We start from the raw sequence: 19,461 nt of genomic DNA on the forward strand, positions 1-19,461 counted from the left end.
TGTTCACTGTGCAGCTAGTCCAGGTGCAGACATGAAGCAAGATCTGTCTCTTTTTTTGACTTAGGAAAATTGCCTGTGACATTTTTAAGTCTTGTCATCATTGCTGAGCTTGCCTGTTCCACGTTACTCTTCTTGCAGTCGCTGCTATGCAACAGTTCAAACATGAGCTCTGTTCAATACAGCAGCTACAAACAGGTTTATTACCCGCCCTGGCATGTAGCCACACAAAAATTACTGAGCTAGGTTTTCGAGTGAAGTTCTGACCATGGGAACTCTATTTGCCCCAAATGCTGGTGATTTAGTGCAGGCCTGCAGGAACAAAATGTGAAGACAGCAACTTCAACTGAGACAAAAGAATATGTCTCAATTGAAGTTCAAAAGTATTGGATTGCTGTACTTGCTGTGAAGAGATTAATTTTATACATGTTGCCTTAAAAATGCCTAGATAGTGCTACCCTAACTTCTTCTATACTACAATGAATGAAAGACAAGCAAGGTTAGATTTATTAAATCTATTTTAACTACAGTGCATTTTCTACCACTCTTACCAGTGACAATATTATATATTGATGATTTTCTTTACGCAGAATTAATCTCAGTTGAACCCCTTTTGTATGTGTGAACATTTTATCATCATTGTTCTGTGAAACTAACCCAGGTTACCTATGCTATTTTAACTTAAAATAAAATTCTGTTGAACAAAAATCCTGATAGTTCAGAGTTTCTGGCACTCCTGCAGCGTCACTACAATTATTCTTTCTTGCAGTGATACTACTGAATGAAGATCTAGTATTTTTCAGAGAGTTTTCTGGCTAGCCATTTGCTCTGTCACTTGCAGCTTTCAAGCTGAAAGGTAAGGAGGTATCTCAGGGGAGAAAAACCCACCGAACCTGGAAGGCACAAAGATAGCCTTATTGCAGGTTTGTCTTAGGGCACAGAAAAAACTGCTGGGCATGGCCAGACACAGCATGACATTTCAGAAATGCTAATCTCTGCTCAAAGTAATCATGCAAAAACTAGAGTCTGGACCTGCAAGATGCTTTGAGCACACTGCATGGTGCTGTGCTGCATGCTTGAGAGTGCTTACAAGCTCTCCGGTGCTCTGTGATTCCAGCCTCATCTGCACATGGGAATCTAACACACAAACACAACTCTTAAAGGGTTTATACGTCACTCTCTATCACACACCAGTTAACCCTAAAGTAAAAATACAGTACCATCTGCTGGTAGAGACACGGTTGGCACTGATGGTTTTCCAGTCACCAAACCTTGTTGGAGCCAATTGTGCTTCATGACACTTCACTCAACACAGCTACAACACTTCTGACATGACATTATTTGCCGAAATTACATCAGCACTAGACAAGACAAAACAGTATTTGCAGAAAAATAAGCCTGCCAAAACCATGGTCCCAATCCAAACACTCATTGTTTACATAGCTACAATGCAGTAAGCTGAAAGGCAATGTTGTGCCATTAAAACCTGCTTATTTATAAATAATACATATGTAAAATGTATCTAGTGTTTTGGTTATGGGTATCCGACACTGTAGGTACCCTTAATAGGATTGAGAAGAATTACAGATGATGACAATGCAAGATACAAAAATAGATTCAAATTGGTCTACTAAAACTATAATCCACTAGTGCATTCTTCTATCAGTCAAGGTTTACTTCACTGGAATACAGAATGATAGGAAAAATATCCATGGAAAAATATTTATGCTAAACTAATAAAATCATCATTGAAGTCAATGACAACTATGTAATTGGCTTTTAAAGGAGGGCAGAATTGACACCATTGCATTGAGCTCACATACGATTTGTCCTGCAAACTTCTTTGCAAGTAAGTGAGGGCCTGGCCACTGTCACAAGGAACTGGTCTGGCCCAGTAGGACTCATCTTCCTCTGTTTGAGAACATTGAAAAACTCCATAGCAAAGTAAATAAGAAAAAAATAAGTTAGAGTTGCTTTACAGGAGTGCTTATTTTATAATAAAAATGATTGTTCTATACCAGAATAAAAAGATGTATCATCTCCTCTTTGACACACAACAAGGCATATGTCCCAGACACCCAGTGCCTCTATATATTCACAAAATTTCTGTGCAGCCTTGAACATTGAATCTTTCAGATTGCAAGCCAGGCAAAACCCATGAGAATGACAGAGGCAAAACTGATCATGATTCAGTACTAGTTGGATGCAGTGACCTTCTGAGATTCCTTTCCTATCTATGGTTTTATGATAGGAGTTATATTTCAGCCCTTCGAAGACAATGGTGAAACATATGCCAGAAATTAGAGGATTATTCAATTTTTTTATATACTTGTTATGTTGGATATCTTACTATAAATGGATGTATCTGCCTTCAATGTGCATAAGATTATGCATTTCCTTGTTGGTCATTACGCTTGTATTATCACAATTTTTATTCTTTAAATTTAAAATGCATATTCTCTTTCCTAGAAATGGACCAACTGTCTTAAAACTTCATCATTGTGGCATTTTCCACTAAATATATATTCATGGGATTCATGGGATTTTTTAAGCATCAAAATATGTTGTGTTAGACTATTTAAGAACTTCCGCCCTATGATATACACGCTAAAATGAACAGGAGATGTCCATTTACAGTTTTATCTATTCTAGTAAAGACCTGTCACTACAGTAAAAAAGCATCTGCAACATTAAGAAAACAGGTGAGCAGACAATACTGAGTATATAGTAATTTACAATACTTGTTTTCAGTTTCAGGACAGAGCATGCTCAAATATTTGTCACTTCTTGTGCATGTAGATAGGGCTGGTAAGCTTCTGCTCAGGCAGGGATAAGAGTGACTGCCACTGTCACTTTCATCTCTCTCTAAATCTCAAAATCCATCACTAGGTCAAGGAAATCCTCTTCTACTATTCATGTCCTTCCATGGGAATAATTCAGAGGGACTGCACATGGGACTGGCTCTTTGAGAAATGAATAATTAAAAGATTTATTTATGAAATGTTTATTACATTTAGCTTTTCATGTGGCTCTGCTTATGTAGTAAGGAAACGTGGCTGATTTAAAGGACTGAAATCTCTATTAGAAGCAGCAGAATACCTTCCCAAGGTAAGCACACTCGAAATTGCTTATTGCAGAACTCCTAAGGACCTTTAGCATGTTAGAAAAGAGAGATCTTGTTGTAGGACACAGCAGATTTCAATGTTAATGAAGATTTTTTTACGCTTTTTGTAAAGTTAAAAATCAGACCTTTATAAGATGCCAAAGTCTGGTCCAGGATATCCTTACTAAAAGCATTTTCTCTCTGAAAATTATGACTAAAGAAGTGAACACGGTGGACCCATAAGAAAGGGAGAAATAGATAAAATAGAAGAGCAGAAGAGATGGAAGCTGATCTTCCATTCACTGCAATCATGCAAAAGGATAATACTGCCTTCATTTTCTTGCAGCCTTAAAGATTTTGATGTATAGTAATTCATATAATTAGTTTTCAGGTCATAATGGTTGAAAACTTGGTTGTTTATCATAGTAGTTACATTTAAAAATTCAATATAGTAAAAGAAAACTATTTTGATTACAGAGTAAAACCAATATGGTAGAAATCTAAAATGTCTCTAACGAAAACACCAATCTGTATTACCTTTTGAACTTACTACCTGAATATGATAATGTGAAAATGAGCATTGAGCTACAAAAATAAAAGCACTGTAACAATTTGTGAGAGTGTAACAGTTTAAGAAAAATATGTGTGATTACAGAATAGGAAATATGGTTGTGATAGAATTTAGTAAAAAAATCTGAAATATTTCTTTAGAAACATGTATAATACAATAAAAAAATGCATTAAGGAGAGTTGTAGACCCACTGAGCTTTACATGACATTTTCTACTGTTCCCAGTATGGGGAGTTTGTCACACAGATGTTGTAATGAGGTAACCACAGTGCCCAAACAAGGACTAATCACTGTGTCTGTCCAACTTGCACATGCTGCATTAGCATTTCTGTGTCTTAGGCTTGGGAATTTAAAATGTCCCCACAATGTGCTTTGAGACTAGTGGACTTTGAAGATATTCTTGTGCTGCATATCCTGACTGATTGAGAAGGAAAACAACCTGGTACAGCACTCATCTAAGTCTGACATTCAGATTTAGTATTTTGAGACTACAGGGTAGTCAATACTTCAATTTCTGTGCCACTTAATTCTTCCAGTGCCTCAGTAATATGAAATGTCCAGTCCTCCCCCAAATGGCAGTTCTTCCCAGCAAGTCCTACACACGGCTGCCACAGCTCCTTTCACAGAACTCAAAGTATCCCACAATGCTTCCACTTACAATAGACACTAACTGAGCCAGGGGAATCTGTTAATTTGCAAAAATGCACAGAAAATCCTATTTATCTGAAGAACAGGGGAATGTAGAGGATACAGATTTTTGCCAGTCTCTAGCTCTGGATGGGTATGATTTTTGGACATATTCTATTTTAACATTATCTTGGATCTCTAGTACAACTGCAAATTAGTATGTTTGGAGAGCACAAAGTCAAAGAATTTTTTGGTTGTTTTTCTTGAAACTAAGGAAGACTCAACGACCAAATAGAAAAATGAAAAATGAGTGCCTATGTAGAAGTGCTGGTACTGGGAGTCCTAACATGAACTGACTGGGTTAAAGCCCACTCTGTTGGAGAAATGATTCCTCTTGAGATCAGTGCATTTGTATTTGTCTGGTGCTGAGTTGGACACAGCTTTATTTTACACCATCATTTGTGTGGCTCTGTAGAGGGTATAGGTTTAATCCGGATGGAATTCTGTGGCAGCATTAGCAATGCTTTCAGAGCATCTGTAAGCAGACATAAAGCTGCTTAATTCAACCTGGCATAATTTCAATCTTCACACTTTCAAACACAGTTTATCTTTAGAGTAAGTCAGTGGAACCCTGTTAAAGCTTTTAAGCTTGTGGTGAATTTAAGCTAATGTTTATGATATTGTAGAAATTTAGTATGTTTTTAGGTCTATTTATCTTAAACCTGATCCTTGCTCTTAAGCATTTAAAGACTGACCAACAATGTTGGACTACATTTGGGACTATTCACAGAAGAACATGTCTTAATCTTCAATTTTTCTGTTTTGTAGAATGTTGTATATTGTTGTGTTATTTTTTGCACCATGTGTCATTCATGTCTAATGAGTGCTGGAAAGATGAGTTTCCTCTCCTATCTCCTGTACTTTTATTTTCATTTACTAATAAGGGAAGTCAGGTAAGTCTGTCAGTAATATGGCAGGTGTATCGTCCCACTTCTGTTTTGCAGTTTGCTTGAGTACAGAATGGAAGTTCTTTCTTTAAGAGTGCTTCATTCTATGTCATTTGACTTCACTTGTTAGAGGTACAGCCACTCATTTGTCAGTTTGTGTCTTATAGACACTTTTATAGTCTGATTTCACATACACAGGATATTGTTACTGCAGTGGATATCCTCTGTTTTATAACCTTCTCTAGATGGCCCTGTCAAGAACTGACCACACTTACTGGCACAACTCAGGCCCAAAGAGTTGGCAGTCTTACTGATGCCAAGATATAACTGACAGCATTGTACAAATAAGTGGTGAAAAAGGAGAGCAGCAGTTAATTACCCCAGCGCTAAAAAATTGTGCTGCAAAATGCACTATATTAGTTATAAAATATTTTCAATATTTTTTTTAGTTGAGATGAACAAACCGGGCACAAAGAACCATTAACATTTTTGTTTAGATCTTCATATACTACCTGCCATGTGAATTAGGAAATTACTGCATCAGTCTTACCTTCCTATTCATAGAACCTACTCACTGCTCTCAACAGAGTATAACTCTCAAGTATCACACACACTGAAATGTAGACTGAATTTACAATCAGTGGATGAATTTTAGTCTGGTTTTCAAGATGCCATCTGTCCATGAATCTGTTTATACATTTTGATACAAAAAAAATTTTGACCGTTTGCTTCAAAATCAAATGAAACGGTGATTGATGTTTCAAATACAATTGTCTAAATATTTTCAAATATGTCTCCAGGCTCAGGAGAAAGATGTGTTATGCATTCTTTTTAGCATCAGTTGCCTGGTCATTCAGCACATTGAAGGACCCACAGCGCTTTTTCTTGTCTGGTGGGAATGTCATGGGAGACAGGAAACTGAAAATATTCTTGTTGGTTTTCGGGGAAGCAAGGGTGTAAAGGATTCATCTTTAGGGAAAAAAAAATTGCCTCTTCTAGTTGTGAAATGACTTGATTTTTTTTTTAATCAGTATTCCTCAATTACCCAAGTTAAGACAAACTTGACCATGAAGGTTGGAGTGATTGAGGCCCATCAGTCCCATATGATGGTTCCTAGTGTGGTAGTGCAAGACACTGGTAAGGACCCTGGGTCAATGCACAGAGAGGAAAACAGGTATGTAAAATATACTATTTTGTGTTGGGTTGTTTTCATTTTAGTTGGATGATTGCATAGGATTATCTAAGCACAAATATCTGCCATCATCTAATTTTCTTCACTCCTAGTAATATACTAAGTTTTTAAAACTATGATATATTGTTTATTGTAAACATTTAGGTGATGTTTTTGTATTTTGGCAGATACCATTTAACTGTGTTGTTTTGTTGTTCCCCAGGCAATATCTACCTGGTGTCTTTGCATGCTACAATATTAACAATAATAGTAATAAAGATGCGTAAGTAACTTTGTCATTTCATAAAATGAGAGTACTGCAATATTGGTTGTTTAAGCATAAATGAAGAAGAATTATATGTGTTAATAATTTCTTTAGAAACAGTTATATCATCCAGGTAATTCCAAAAGAAACTGCATGTATATTTTCACTTCATGCACATCAGTTATGATAAGCATTCTCAATAGCAAAGTTACTGGTATTGTATCTATTAAAATAAAAGTACTTATAGGTGACTACAATAAAAAAATTAGTTTTTGAAGGTCAAGCACCTAGGTATAATGTTATTCTTACTGAATGCAGATGATTCTAATAAATAAATAAATACATGTAGAAGCAAGGGGTATGTGCATCCCATGAGCCTATCATATTTTTCTTTTTCTTAGGGAGGAGAAGAAAATGAAAAAAGAAAGGAAGAGGTAAGACAAAGAGTAATCATACTATTTAAAATATATTTATTTTTTTCTAAATATGCTTTAACTTGGTCTTTAACAACAGAAAATATACATCTATTTCTTAGTAAGCCAGAAAAAAAAAAGGATGGAGAAACACAAAAGAACAAAGAAAAAAAGGAGAAAATTAGAAATAAAGATAAGTCCAAGAAGAAAGAATATATAGAAGAGTAAGTATTTTTCATTTAGGTTGTTTTGCTGTCTAATAAAATTGCTTTTGGCGTAAGATTAAATCCATTCACAGACATCCTGTAAAGATGTTTATACTCTAGTGAATGGGTGTATGGACTGCTGTTGTTCTCTATAGAGTTGTTTTGACAACTTCTATGTGGATGACAGAAATATGCACGCATGGAAGTGATCTGCAGAAAATAATTGACAAATCTTCTCTGGATTCTGATTATCTAATATTTCTTGGATAACACCCTGCAGCAATAGATGTGCTGGTGTAAAGCATTCTCTTCCACACACAAAGGCACCTACAAGCAATTAAACTCTTCTGTGATCTAAAAGTTTTTGCTTTATCTTTTCCATGGTAAATTCATAATTTTCTGCCTAAGGAACTGTAACTTAAAACAGTGCAGTAGGAACTTGTGTGTATGATTGCCCATTCTTTGGTTTCTTTATGTAAACTATGCCAATGTTTTATTGTTCTCAGATCTAGACTTTTTGCAGCAAGAAAGAAATGGTAGGAATGATTTATCTCACTTATTTAAGGACTAGTAGTCACAGCATAAGTTGAGGTTTTTTTTAAAGATGATAAAATCAATTATCAGACTAGACAGTTGTTTTGATGGTAAAAACATGACATTTAAAATTACATGTGCCACTGTAAACTGGAGTGGGACTGCCAAGGTAATTTTGTGCAGAAAAATTTAAATTCTAAAGTTTGTATCCCAAGTTACAACAGCTTCATATTGTCCATGCATTCAATCAAGGAAGCTTAATGAAGACCATTTATTTTACAATAACAATTTCTAGAATGCTTTCTTCCTCAAAATTTTTTATGTGTATTTCAAATCCCTCATTAAATCCCCTTTTTCTCCCCCTGCTTATACCTTCCAAGTTACAACAGTTTCACATTGTCCATGCATTCAATCAAGGAAGCTTAATGAAGAGCATTTATTTTACAATAACAATTTCTAGAATGCTTTCTTCCTCAAAATTTTTTATGTGTATTTCAAATCCCTCATTAAATCCCCTTTTTCTCCCTCTGCTTATCCCTTAGGAAGAAGAAAGAAATTTTCACCATTGATCCATCAGGAAATATATATTACAACTGGTTGTTTTGCATCACAATGCCTGTCATGTACAACTGGACCATGATTATCGCTAGGTGATGTACTCCTTCAGTGACTATATAGAACTTCTAGCAACTCATAATATCCCTAAGTAGATTAAAAATATTTTATTAATCACTGATTTTATGCAAGTTTTTTTTTTTTTCATTTCATGGTAATTTACTTTTGTGTTTTTCTATTCAGAGCCTGTTTTGATGAGCTTCAGCATGACTACTTAGCAGCATGGTTTATTATTGATTATGTTTCTGATGCCATTTATGTTGCTGACATGTTTGTACGGACAAGGACAGGTAACTATACTTAATGATTAATTCCTCCTTTTCATTTATTTTTATCATGTTTTTTTAAAATATTCAAAACACTACTGCTTGTATTACCTAAATGCTCTCAATGAGGTGCAAGAATGAAGAGTAGATTTCTGAAAGACTAGCCTGTGACCTGTAAAAGTAGGAGAAATTGATGCATTTCTCAAAGAATATATAAAACCTGAGGTATGCCAGATACAAGCTGTTCTGCCTTCAGCAGACTCACCAAAACCAAATAAACATGGAATGTAGCCAAGTGAGGATCAGGGGTTAGCATATAAATTAGCACCTAAATAATCAGCACCTAAATTTGTTGGGGGGGTTGTGTTTTTTTGTTTTGTTTTGGTTGGTTGGTTGTTTTTTTTTTTAAATTAAGAGGAGATTCAAACACTTTCTTGATTTTCAAGGTGACTGGGCAAGCAAGACATTCCCCTTAACTTAATCCGTAACTTTTAAACAATCTTATCCTATATCCAGAGATACTGAGTAGATATACTCAATATGGAACTGAAATTCCTGTGTCCAAATTCTTTACATTATTAACCACGCTTCCTATAGCCTGTGGAGGTTTTTTGGGAGGGAAGTTGGCTTTTTTTTCAGATGTTCACCGTAGTGGAAAAGTGGAGGGAAAGAAAAAGAGCTTAAAATGTTTATCTTTCAAAGTTGCGTAGTTTAGCTCAAGCTGAACCATACAGCACTAAGCTGAATATTTGGAAATAAAAAATTGTGTATTAAAAAATAATAGAAGTTATATTCAGTCTGGAAGTTGCACTCAAAATATTTTTTCAAAGTAGTTTTGGACTGACAATAAACACAACATATTTGAAGTTGTAGAGTTTTTATTGTTTATAATTTTATTTCAGGTTACCTGGAGCAAGGTCTTCTGGTGAAAGAAGAACAAAAGCTTAGAGAGAAATATAAGAAATCTTTTCAATTCAAATTAGATTTTCTGTCAATCATACCAACTGATCTCTTATACTTTAAGTTAGGATTGAATTACCCGGAATTAAGAATAAACAGACTACTCAGAGTAGCTCGGATGTTTGAATTCTTCCAGCGAACAGAAACAAGGACAAACTACCCAAATATCTTCAGGATCTCTAATCTTGTCATGTACATTGTGATTATTATTCACTGGAATGCCTGTGTGTACTACTCAATCTCAAAAGCCATTGGATTTGGGGCTGACACATGGGTCTACCCCAACACTTCTGATCCTGAATTTGCCCGTCTGACTAGAAAATATGTCTACAGTCTCTACTGGTCAACACTGACCCTGACTACTATCGGAGAAACACCCCCTCCTGTAAGAGATTCTGAGTATTTTTTCGTGGTTGTTGACTTCTTGGTTGGAGTATTGATTTTCGCTACCATTGTTGGTAATATGGGCTCTATGATCTCCAACATGAATGCGGCCAGGGCAGAGTTTCAAGCAAGGATTGATGCTATCAAGCAGTATATGCACTTTCGGAATGTGAGTAAAGACATGGAAAAACGAGTTATAAAGTGGTTTGACTACCTGTGGACAAACAAAAAGGCTGTGGATGAAAGAGAAGTCTTGAAGTATCTGCCAGATAAACTAAAAGCAGAGATTGCAATCAATGTTCACCTGGAAACGCTAAAAAAAGTTCGTATTTTTGCGGACTGTGAAGCTGGTCTGCTGGTTGAACTGGTTTTAAAACTCCAGCCACAAGTATACAGTCCTGGAGATTATATTTGCAGAAAAGGAGACATTGGACGAGAGATGTACATTATCAAAGAAGGCAAGCTGGCAGTAGTTGCTGATGATGGAATTACTCAATTTGTGGTCCTAAGTGATGGCAGCTACTTTGGAGAAATCAGCATTCTTAATATAAAGGGTAGCAAAGCTGGCAATCGAAGAACAGCCAATATTAAAAGTATTGGCTACTCGGACTTGTTTTGTTTGTCTAAAGATGATCTTATGGAGGCTTTAACAGAGTATCCAGATGCAAAGGCTATGCTGGAAGAAAAAGGCAAGCAAATCCTAATGAAAGATGGGTTGCTGGACATTGAAATTGCAAATTTAGGAAGTGATCCTAAAGATCTTGAAGAGAAGGTCGCCTACATGGAACGAGCAATGGACAGGTTACAAACAAAGTTTGCCAGGTTGTTGGCTGAGTATGACGGTGCACAACAGAAACTTAAGAAAAGACTTACGCAGATAGAGAAAATATTGAAGCCAGTTATAGAGGAAGAGTTTGCAGACTTAGAAGAAGCAGATCCATCCACAGACAAACCTGGATTGTGAAAAGTAGATTAAAACACTGGAGACTGCCAATAAGACTTAGGGTCAAATCCTGAACGGGCCTGAATATATGAATTTCTAATATTTGTTGGACCTTACTATTAATTACAAAAAGTTTTTTGTTGAGTCAATGGCACTAATTTTCTACAAGGAGCACATATTTGGCAGGTTTCAGGCAGCAAAAGAATAAAAAATGAGAATGGAAGATAACCACTCTTGCACAAACAGGTGGTATTATCTGCTAATGCATTATGTAGTATATGTCACACTGCCCTGCAGCAAATGCATTCAGTCTATATACAGTCATATATTGACAAATATTGGAAGTTTTGCTGACTATTTTAAAATAATTTTTGTATCTGCTTAGGGAAAGAAGAAAAGTTTTGATAACAATTATATTATTTGAAGTTATTAACTTTTATATTAAACTGTTGTATAAATGAACACATTTTAATATCTATTGATTAACATAAGGTTAACTAAGTATGGGACATCATATCAAGAATTAAGTATATCTACAATGCAGGAGAGAGTACTGAAGGCTGTAAGATTTAAAAAAAACTATTACTTCATTTGGTTCACCTTGGCTGATTTCTTGAAACGTTAAGTGGGCAGTTTGAAGTGGTGCATTTTTCAGGATAATACATGCATAGTAATAGAGAGAGGAGAAAATACAACTTTTTAAAGCACGAGTGTGATAGATATGAATGGTCCAAAATCTAGCTGTTCTTCTCACAACACTAACAAATACTTAACATTGAGGACTGTTTTGCTCCATGTAATCATGTGGCTGCTGGACACAGACTATGAAGGTTTTATGATCTGTGATGAAAAATGTTTATGTCCCTAATGTGATGCTTGTGCAAGAGGCAGACACAACAAGAAGAGGTCAAATTCTCCCTAAAGTGTCTTCTGTAGCTACTGTTCAGGAAAGAATATGACTAAACAGGTTATTTTTTCCATCATAGGATATATCTTTCTTCATAACTACGTTTAAGATAGTAAAATCCACTGTTTTATAGGTTATACCCATTTTCAACTGCTTTAAGAAGCATTAACTTCTTAGATTTCCCCTAATTTATGTCTTTTTCATTGGCAAAAAGTGGTTTTCTTAGTCTCCGCTGGGTATTTTCAGTAGAATTTGATCATAGGCACTTAACATTAGATACATTTAATGAAAGGGAGTGAAGAAAGGGACTGCAATGAGAGGATGAATAATTCTGTATTTAGGGCAAGTTGATTATCCTGGACAATTGGACTGCCACTCTTAAAAAATACATACGTACATGCTGCTGTCACTAATTATAAATTGGATATGTTATAAAGTGTATTCCTTTCTGGTTGTTTTACTTTTTGTGAAGTTGATGCTTTCCATAATGCCAGAGATTTATAAATAACTCTGGATTTCACTGCAAGGGTTAAATGTTATGAAGTACTTAATGCGTAGGATATATATGGAACAACAAGGATAAATATAAATATGAAATGGCTTTCATCCACTGTTGATCCTGTGCTTTGAATGACAAATGGCTTACTGAGCTGATGAGGGGAAAGAGTATGCCATCCTGCCACTAAAGACTCTAACCCTGCGTACAGAACAAGCATTATTTTGCCATTTAACTATACTGTGAGTATTGGACTTTGCAATCAGCATTATACCAACTCAGGTCTTAAATATAATTTTCAATCTGTATGCCAGCAGCATCCTACATGGCCATGCCATATTTCTCTAGGCACTTAGGAAGCACTTTTCTCCTTTGTTGAAGTGTTTAAGACTTTGTATTAGAGAAAGGTGTAATAGTATATTAGTTGTAATTAATAAAGGGAAAGACCTCCTGTTAACCCTTTTTCTTGCATCGATTCTTCAGTCTAAGACATGAGTTGTGTTCACCAGCTGCCTCTTTCTTGAGGATAAAGATTCTTTGATTTAAAACACTTCAAAAAAACACAGAAAACCAGAATTGTCCTCTGTTAGGTAGTTTGCTTACTATTTTGAGACTCCTTATGATGGAAATCTTGTATTACTTAACTCTTATGAGAATGCATTTGCTGAAAAAAAAGCTAAATGTGGAATTTTCTCCTGGCATAAGTGCTATAAGGAAATATCTGTAAAATTAAAACTTATTTCAACCTGTCCTTATTTGTCAGAACTTATCAGGAGGCACACATGTTCCTCAATATGTATTTCTGTTCAGTAAGACTTTCTGGATATACTTCAGTAAAGTGTCTAAACAGGCTTTGCGGTTGGTTTTTGACTGTCATACTCTGAAGTGGAGCTATGAAGAACGCAGGCAAGAACCGCGTACCACGGCAAGAGCAGCCAGAAACTCGCTCTAGGGAGTGAAGGAGGCTCCGAAGAGACATTAACGTCCCCTACAGCTCCCTAAAGGGAGATGGGACCGAGGTGGGGAGCGGGCTCTTCTCCCAAGTAACAAGGGTCAGGATGAGAGGGAATGGCCTCAAGTTGCGCCAGAGAAGGTCTGGTTTGGATACGAGTCAAAATGCCTTCACCGAAAGGGTTGCCAAGCACTGGAACAGGTTGTCCAGCGAAGCGGTGGAGGTATTTAAAAGCTGTATAGATATGGCACTCAGGGACACGGCTCGGTGGTGGGCTTGGCAGTGCAGGGGTAAGGGCCGGACTGGGTGGTCTCAGCCCTTTTCCAACCCGCAGATCCGTGTGCCTCGGTGACAGCGGGAGGCGCCCTGGCCCCGCGTGCCTCGGGGACGGCGGGAGGCGACCCCAGCCTCGTGTGCCTCGGTGACGGCGGGAGGCGCCCTGGCCCCGCGTGCCTCGGGGACGGCGGGAGGCGACCCCAGCCTCGTGTGCCTCGGGGACGGCGGGAGGCAGCTCCGTCCCGTGCGCCTCGATGACAGCGGAACGCGAACCCTGCCCGGCGCGCCGGCAGGGCGTGTCTGCAGAGCTTGGGGGCGGTGCCGGGTGCCCCGCCCGCGGCGCGGGGCGCGCTGGGAGCTGTAGTCGCGCCGGGAGGTGGGCGCTGGGTGCTGTAGTCGCGCTGCTGCTGAAGCAGCGCCGTCCGTGCCGCCGCCACCGGGGAGGGCAGGCGAGGGGAGCAGCGTTGCCCTCGGGGCGGCTCTGCCGGGGTTGCTCTTTCTGCACCGTCTTCGGCTCACTGGCGGAGGAGAAATGGAGGCTGCCTGGCGCCAGGGCGGCCGGGGCCGCGGCCGCGCCAGGCCCGGGGACGGGCTCGCCCGAGCCGCGGCGGCTGCCCGGCCCCCGGCCCCGAGGGCCCGCGGCGGTGCCCGCGCTGCGGCCGCGGGGCCCCTCGGCGAGACGGCCAGCGGTGAGTGTCGCGTCCTGCCGCCCGCCCGGGCTGCGGGGTGCCGGGCGGGGCAGCCGCGGTGTCCCGGAGCCCCTGCAGGTGACCGGGTCGGGGCTGGCCCCGGTGTCGCGGGAAGGGAGGTTCGGGCCGGTGTGCGCCACGTGCCGGGTCCTGCCCGTGGGGGACGCGGAGGCCTCGGGCGGCGGAGGGGGCTCCGCAGGGCGCACAGACCATGCCCTCGGAGCATAAAAGTGAAATGTGAAGAAATGGATGGAGCATCAGTTTCTTCGCACGGTTGGAAATACCCAGGGTAGTGACCCGGCAGGGACACGCATCGTTGGCTGCTCTGGTTAGGCACCCGCGTCGCTCGGGTCTGCGAAAGGTGCGGGCTTTGGGACAGCTGTGAGTGCAAGCTAATCCTCGTGAAACACGTCAGAGAAGTGCCTAAGACGGAGCTCTTTTAAGTGGCAGCATAGTTTCTTAAGAAAAACTTTAAAACAAAGTTGACAAAACCCTAGTGAATATATTGGGTGCAATAACCTGATACGGAAAATTAGGAGGTACTTAAGACCTGTGATCTGCTGAAGACCTTTATATTTCCGTGGCATGTTATCTTAGAGGCATTTTGGTTTATTATGAACACTGTAATGTAATTTTGTACCTCTGTGAGAAACTTCCTTTATTTCACATGCAGTAACTTCAAAAAAAGCTTGTATTAAAATACCCTGTCGCTTTTAGTGTTGACACCTGTGAAATAGCATGAACATACTACTGCAGTAAAGACTTTATGGGGTTGAAAGTCATAATTGAAGAAATACCAAGTGCTGGGAGAGTTATCTGTAGAGTATCTGCAAATTATAGCGGTTGTCAAGAATTGCATGGCTTCTTTTTTTATTCCTCATGCTATGGAAGTTGTGTTTGTGTGGGATGTGTGAGGTTTTTTAAAGTATCCTCCCCATAAAGCAGCATTATAGATGCATATATTCTGGTGTGTTCGGTTGGATTTGTCAGCAGTAATTGATAGATAATTCTTTCTGTGAATTTTATGGATATTGCACAGTAATGAAGTAAATACAATTTATCTGTTCTTGTGTGGTATTGAAAATGTAGCCCATAAAAGTAAAATCAGTAAGCTCTGTAAAGAAAAAGAGAGTTGAAAGTATGTAGAAATGAATGTAGTGTTATGATAAACTGTCATGGTATTCATCATTGTTAGTATTTTCTCTTAATAGAGTTATCTTCACTGAAGAAATTTGATGAAATTAAGAAGGCTAATCAGGCTGCAGCAAAAAAGCTGGTTGAAGACCAGTTAAGCTCCTCATCCGAAGATGATGATGAAGATGCTGAAGTAAAACAAGGAAAGATTTTGGACAAAACATTTACCATTTACACCAGTCAAACTGGTAATTTTTTGCATTTATTAACTTTTATTTTGGTATGAAAGCATAAACAATACTGTATTATTGTCTAAGTTTTAGAATTTTTCAGTAATTGGAAGGAAATCTATCCTGATGTTGTGCTGTTAAAAATATTTGTTCCCAGCCATGCATGCTGACAGTACTTCTTGTCTTTCCATGCAGAAGCCATGGGATAGTTTTAAACTGTCTTAAATGTGGTTTTATAATAATACATGACTGGCTTTATTCAAAGAAAAAACCCCAACTTTTGCAACAGTCTCAGCATATACAAAATAGCAGATTAAACATTACTGATTGCTTTAAAAATCTTTATACATTAAAGATGGAGATGCAAGTGAACTGGAACGTACCAGACAGTACATGAATGAAGCTTTTCAGTCAGGGGCTATGACATGTCTCATCTGCATTGCTTCAGTTAAAAGGAACCAAGCTGTAAGTACTTTACAGTAATATTTTAGAATAAACCAAATATAACTGTCTGAATAACTTGTGTTTAATTATATTACTGAGGTAATTCATGGGATTGATAGCTTTAAAATGGTAAGAGTACTAAGCACAGCACTCACATCTTTGGATTCTGGAGCACTTGGAGACATAAATGCTTATATATGTAGCTTGTAATAAGAATATGTGTTTTTTTGAGATATGTTTGTTATCATAATTTAAAATGGCTTTTTTTAAATTTAAGAGAGTAGCAGATGTAAAAAAACAAGTGCTTGAAAGCTAGTGCTTGCAATCGTGTATTCAATAAGCTATGGTGTAGCAAACACCAAAGCAAGATATACTGAGAAGTTAAGAGATACTTTTATTAGATTTGTAGCAGGGGAGCTAAGATAAATTTTGCTGCCCCCAGTGCTGATCACCTACGTGAAAGAGAAGTGTGCACGTCAGAAGTTCATCATGTGTCATATAGGTACATTTTATATGGGAGAGACTTCAGGACAAATTTTTTTTCACTTTTATTGTTATGTATTAACTTTCCTTTGACAGGTTAAACCTTGTTTCTGTTGTAGTTACGTGAATCAAAAACATGTTTGCAACTGTATGTGTAACATTAAGAAAAGAAGTGCAGAAGATGTTTTAATTTCTTATAATGAATATGCATGGACCACAAGTACTCAATGAAATTATAGTCAGTAACTTTTAAAAAAATGCATTATGTTTTGTGAGAATTCTTAACATACTTAATCCATGTTTTTTGAGACCTTAATGAATATGTTGCCTACTCCTGTGAAAACAGACGCTCCGAAATAGTTTTAATGGAGAAAGATATACAGGTTACCTTTATTAGATGCTTCTGAGGCACATCAGAAGGTCTGTACATACCTGACCAGGAATGTTACAATTTTATAACTTTTCTAGTAATTTACATATGAGATGTCAATAGGCTACCATGATCTTTATTTCCCTCTGTGCCCCACCCATAGGGGTCCTCAGAACTGCCCCTTGGAGATCTTCCAGGACCTCTTATGTTTTGTTTTCTCACTATCTACAGGTGGCTTCTCAAAAACACCATGGCCTTGGCTGGGCATGAGAAAGTTTACAGTGTGTGAGAAAGAGCTTTATTAACTGACTTTAGGTTGTGAGCAACCTAGGAGAAGATATGCAACTTACATGATTCTAAAAATACACAAAAACACACTAAAATCTTTAGGCATCAAATATGTTAGCTTGAGTTTGAAGTTCTATGTCTCTTGATAGAGTTAATCTCAGCAGGAGTGAGATGATCTGATAGCTTGAAAGTCTAATAACTCAGTGGTTTGTTAGTTATTTTGAGTTTGTAACATTTCACTCAAGTGTGTTTGTTTACTTAATGTCTCCTGCTTAACTTTGGTTTCGGGAAGTTAGTTACTGTACTTCTAGAAACTTATGTCATTGACTTTGTTCTCCGTAAGCTAAAGGCAAAACTCTCCATGTTTTCACAGTATAATTTTATAACACTTGTCAGTTATTAAAAAAATAAACTTTCTGCTGCACTTTTCTTATCAAACTGTTATTGGGTGGAGCCAAATCATCTTTGTGGTGCCAGGTGGTGTATTAAGGGACAGTGGCATAAACTGAGGCTTGAGAGGTGCAGATTGGGTTCTAGGAAGGTAGTGTGACACTTGGCGTATGTTGCCCAGGAGAGTGGTGGAGTCCTCATCTCTCAGGCCTTTACAGCTGTGACTGAACAGAGCTAAGCTGGCAGTAGTCCTATGTTGGGCATCAGTTTGTGCTACACGACCTCCAACGGTATGTTTAAATCAACATTCCTCTGATTATGTTGCCTCCATAACCTTCAACTGAAACTTCCCACAGGAATCAGACAGAAAAGATTATAGGTATGAATCCGTAACAATAAAATGCCTGTATTGATCTAACAACAGGTATAATCTATCTCTGAAACCCCATTTTTAAAGGAAAAAGTGAAAGCTTGTCTGTTTTTAGAGACTGTGGATGTTTATCAACAGAAACAGAAAGAAAGCTAATTTGAAGCACTGACACTTATGTCTGCTCTTTAGGTCTGGAGCTGTTGTGGGTGCTTTTGTATATTTCACCTGGTGTGTATCCAAAAGTGGGCCAAGGACAGCCTTTTCCTGGTGTCTTCTCCTTTGACGGATGATGATTTTGGGAAGAAAGATTATCCCTGGCCATGGTGAGCTCCTAGTGGTACATTTACAAAGTTATTTCTGTTGTGAAAGCTATGTAAACTGGTGTTACTTTAGAAAGGAATGGTACTTGTAAATGATGTGCACAGCAAAGAAAAAGAGTTAAGAAGATTTACCTTTCTATTGATTTTTAAAAATTATTTTAAAGTTTTCACTGGCATAATTCAGGCATATTTCACAGTCATATTAAAAACCTGCTGCATCAAATTGTTTTAACCTCTGAGAAGGTAACTTATCTATCATGTGTCTCAGCTTCTAGTATTTATTTCTGAATGGCTTTACATATTGCTTGCTTTTGAAAATGGCTCTAAAATAGCGAGATGTAGGGATTTAATTTTTTCCTTTTTTTAGTTTCTGTATGACTTGAGCCAGTCTTGCAGTTTTACTTGAGATTCTGTAAAGAAGGAGGTAATATTGTGGCTGCGTGTATACATTTCTAAGCAGGTTTGCTTAGAAAATTAAAGTATCAAATTTTTGGCAGGCAGCATCTCAAATTGATAACACTTGTTCTACTATAAACTAGTTTTGTGTTTTAGCATGATGTTTATAATGAAAAACAATTCAAGGGAAATGGTATTTTATTTTACATTTAAGCACATGCTAAAGCTATGCAGTCACTATTGAGAAGTGCTTTATGGTCTGTAATGTATTATATCAGGGCAAATTGACATTTTATTTTATGAAAACAGGTGCATAGGTCTTTCAAAGTCCCTGTTGTTCTATGAGAAGGAGCTCCTTGTCTGTTGTCTTTTGCCAGTGTAGCCAGAAATGTGAACTGCTTTGTGTGTCCTTCCCTCTGTTGCCTCCCTCATCCATGACTTGCACATGAAAGCCTGAAGGGCCTGTGGCACTTAAAAGTTCCAGACCTCTAGTGCCTGTCACTTTTAGCAATAATTAGTTTTTTAATTTCTGTCAACATCAAGGGTAACAAATAAAGGTGTGCATCTTCAATCTAGATATTATTATGCATAATTTTCATAGCATCGCTAAACTTTGTTTTATGTGGCTTACATAGATAGCTGCTAGTAAACCCCTTGGTTTTAATCCCTTTTTTAATTGGTTCTGTTTAAGTAGGTTAGCTCTTCATTGAATACG

The 19,461-nt window shown here is 38.0% G+C and overlaps 2 protein-coding genes across 3 annotated transcripts in view; both read left to right on the plus strand.

Annotated features, from left to right (window-relative positions):
* The first annotated feature begins 2,930 nt into the window (after positions 1-2,930).
* On the plus strand, positions 2,931-13,180 carry CNGA1 (cyclic nucleotide gated channel subunit alpha 1). Of its 2 annotated transcripts, XM_071555199.1 has the most exons (8): positions 2,931-3,105; positions 6,276-6,439; positions 6,639-6,698; positions 7,082-7,114; positions 7,216-7,317; positions 8,376-8,483; positions 8,632-8,738; positions 9,617-13,180. In XM_071555199.1, exons 2-8 carry the CDS (start codon positions 6,312-6,314, stop codon positions 11,020-11,022), a joined length of 1,944 nt encoding a protein of 647 aa, XP_071411300.1. In that variant the 5' UTR covers positions 2,931-3,105; positions 6,276-6,311; the 3' UTR covers positions 11,023-13,180. The 2 variants fall into 2 exon arrangements, with proteins under 2 accessions (XP_071411300.1, XP_071411299.1); XM_071555198.1 differs by lacking the exons at positions 2,931-3,105; positions 6,276-6,439 and having other exon boundaries at positions 6,636-6,698.
* An 830-nt stretch (positions 13,181-14,010) lies between these two features.
* NFXL1 (nuclear transcription factor, X-box binding like 1) overlaps positions 14,011-19,461 on the plus strand; it is a 47,997-nt gene continuing 42,546 nt past the window's right edge. Inside the window, exons 1-4 of the mRNA XM_071556540.1 lie at positions 14,011-14,321; positions 15,533-15,703; positions 16,041-16,150; positions 18,220-18,353. Of these exons, the coding sequence (XP_071412641.1) occupies positions 14,165-14,321; positions 15,533-15,703; positions 16,041-16,150; positions 18,220-18,353 (572 nt within the window). The 5' untranslated portion in view covers positions 14,011-14,164. The remainder of the gene's footprint in view (positions 14,322-15,532; positions 15,704-16,040; positions 16,151-18,219; positions 18,354-19,461) is intronic.

This window comes from Pithys albifrons, chromosome 5, assembly GCF_047495875.1.
Source record: "Pithys albifrons albifrons isolate INPA30051 chromosome 5, PitAlb_v1, whole genome shotgun sequence".
Classification (NCBI taxonomy): Eukaryota; Metazoa; Chordata; class Aves; order Passeriformes; family Thamnophilidae; genus Pithys; species Pithys albifrons.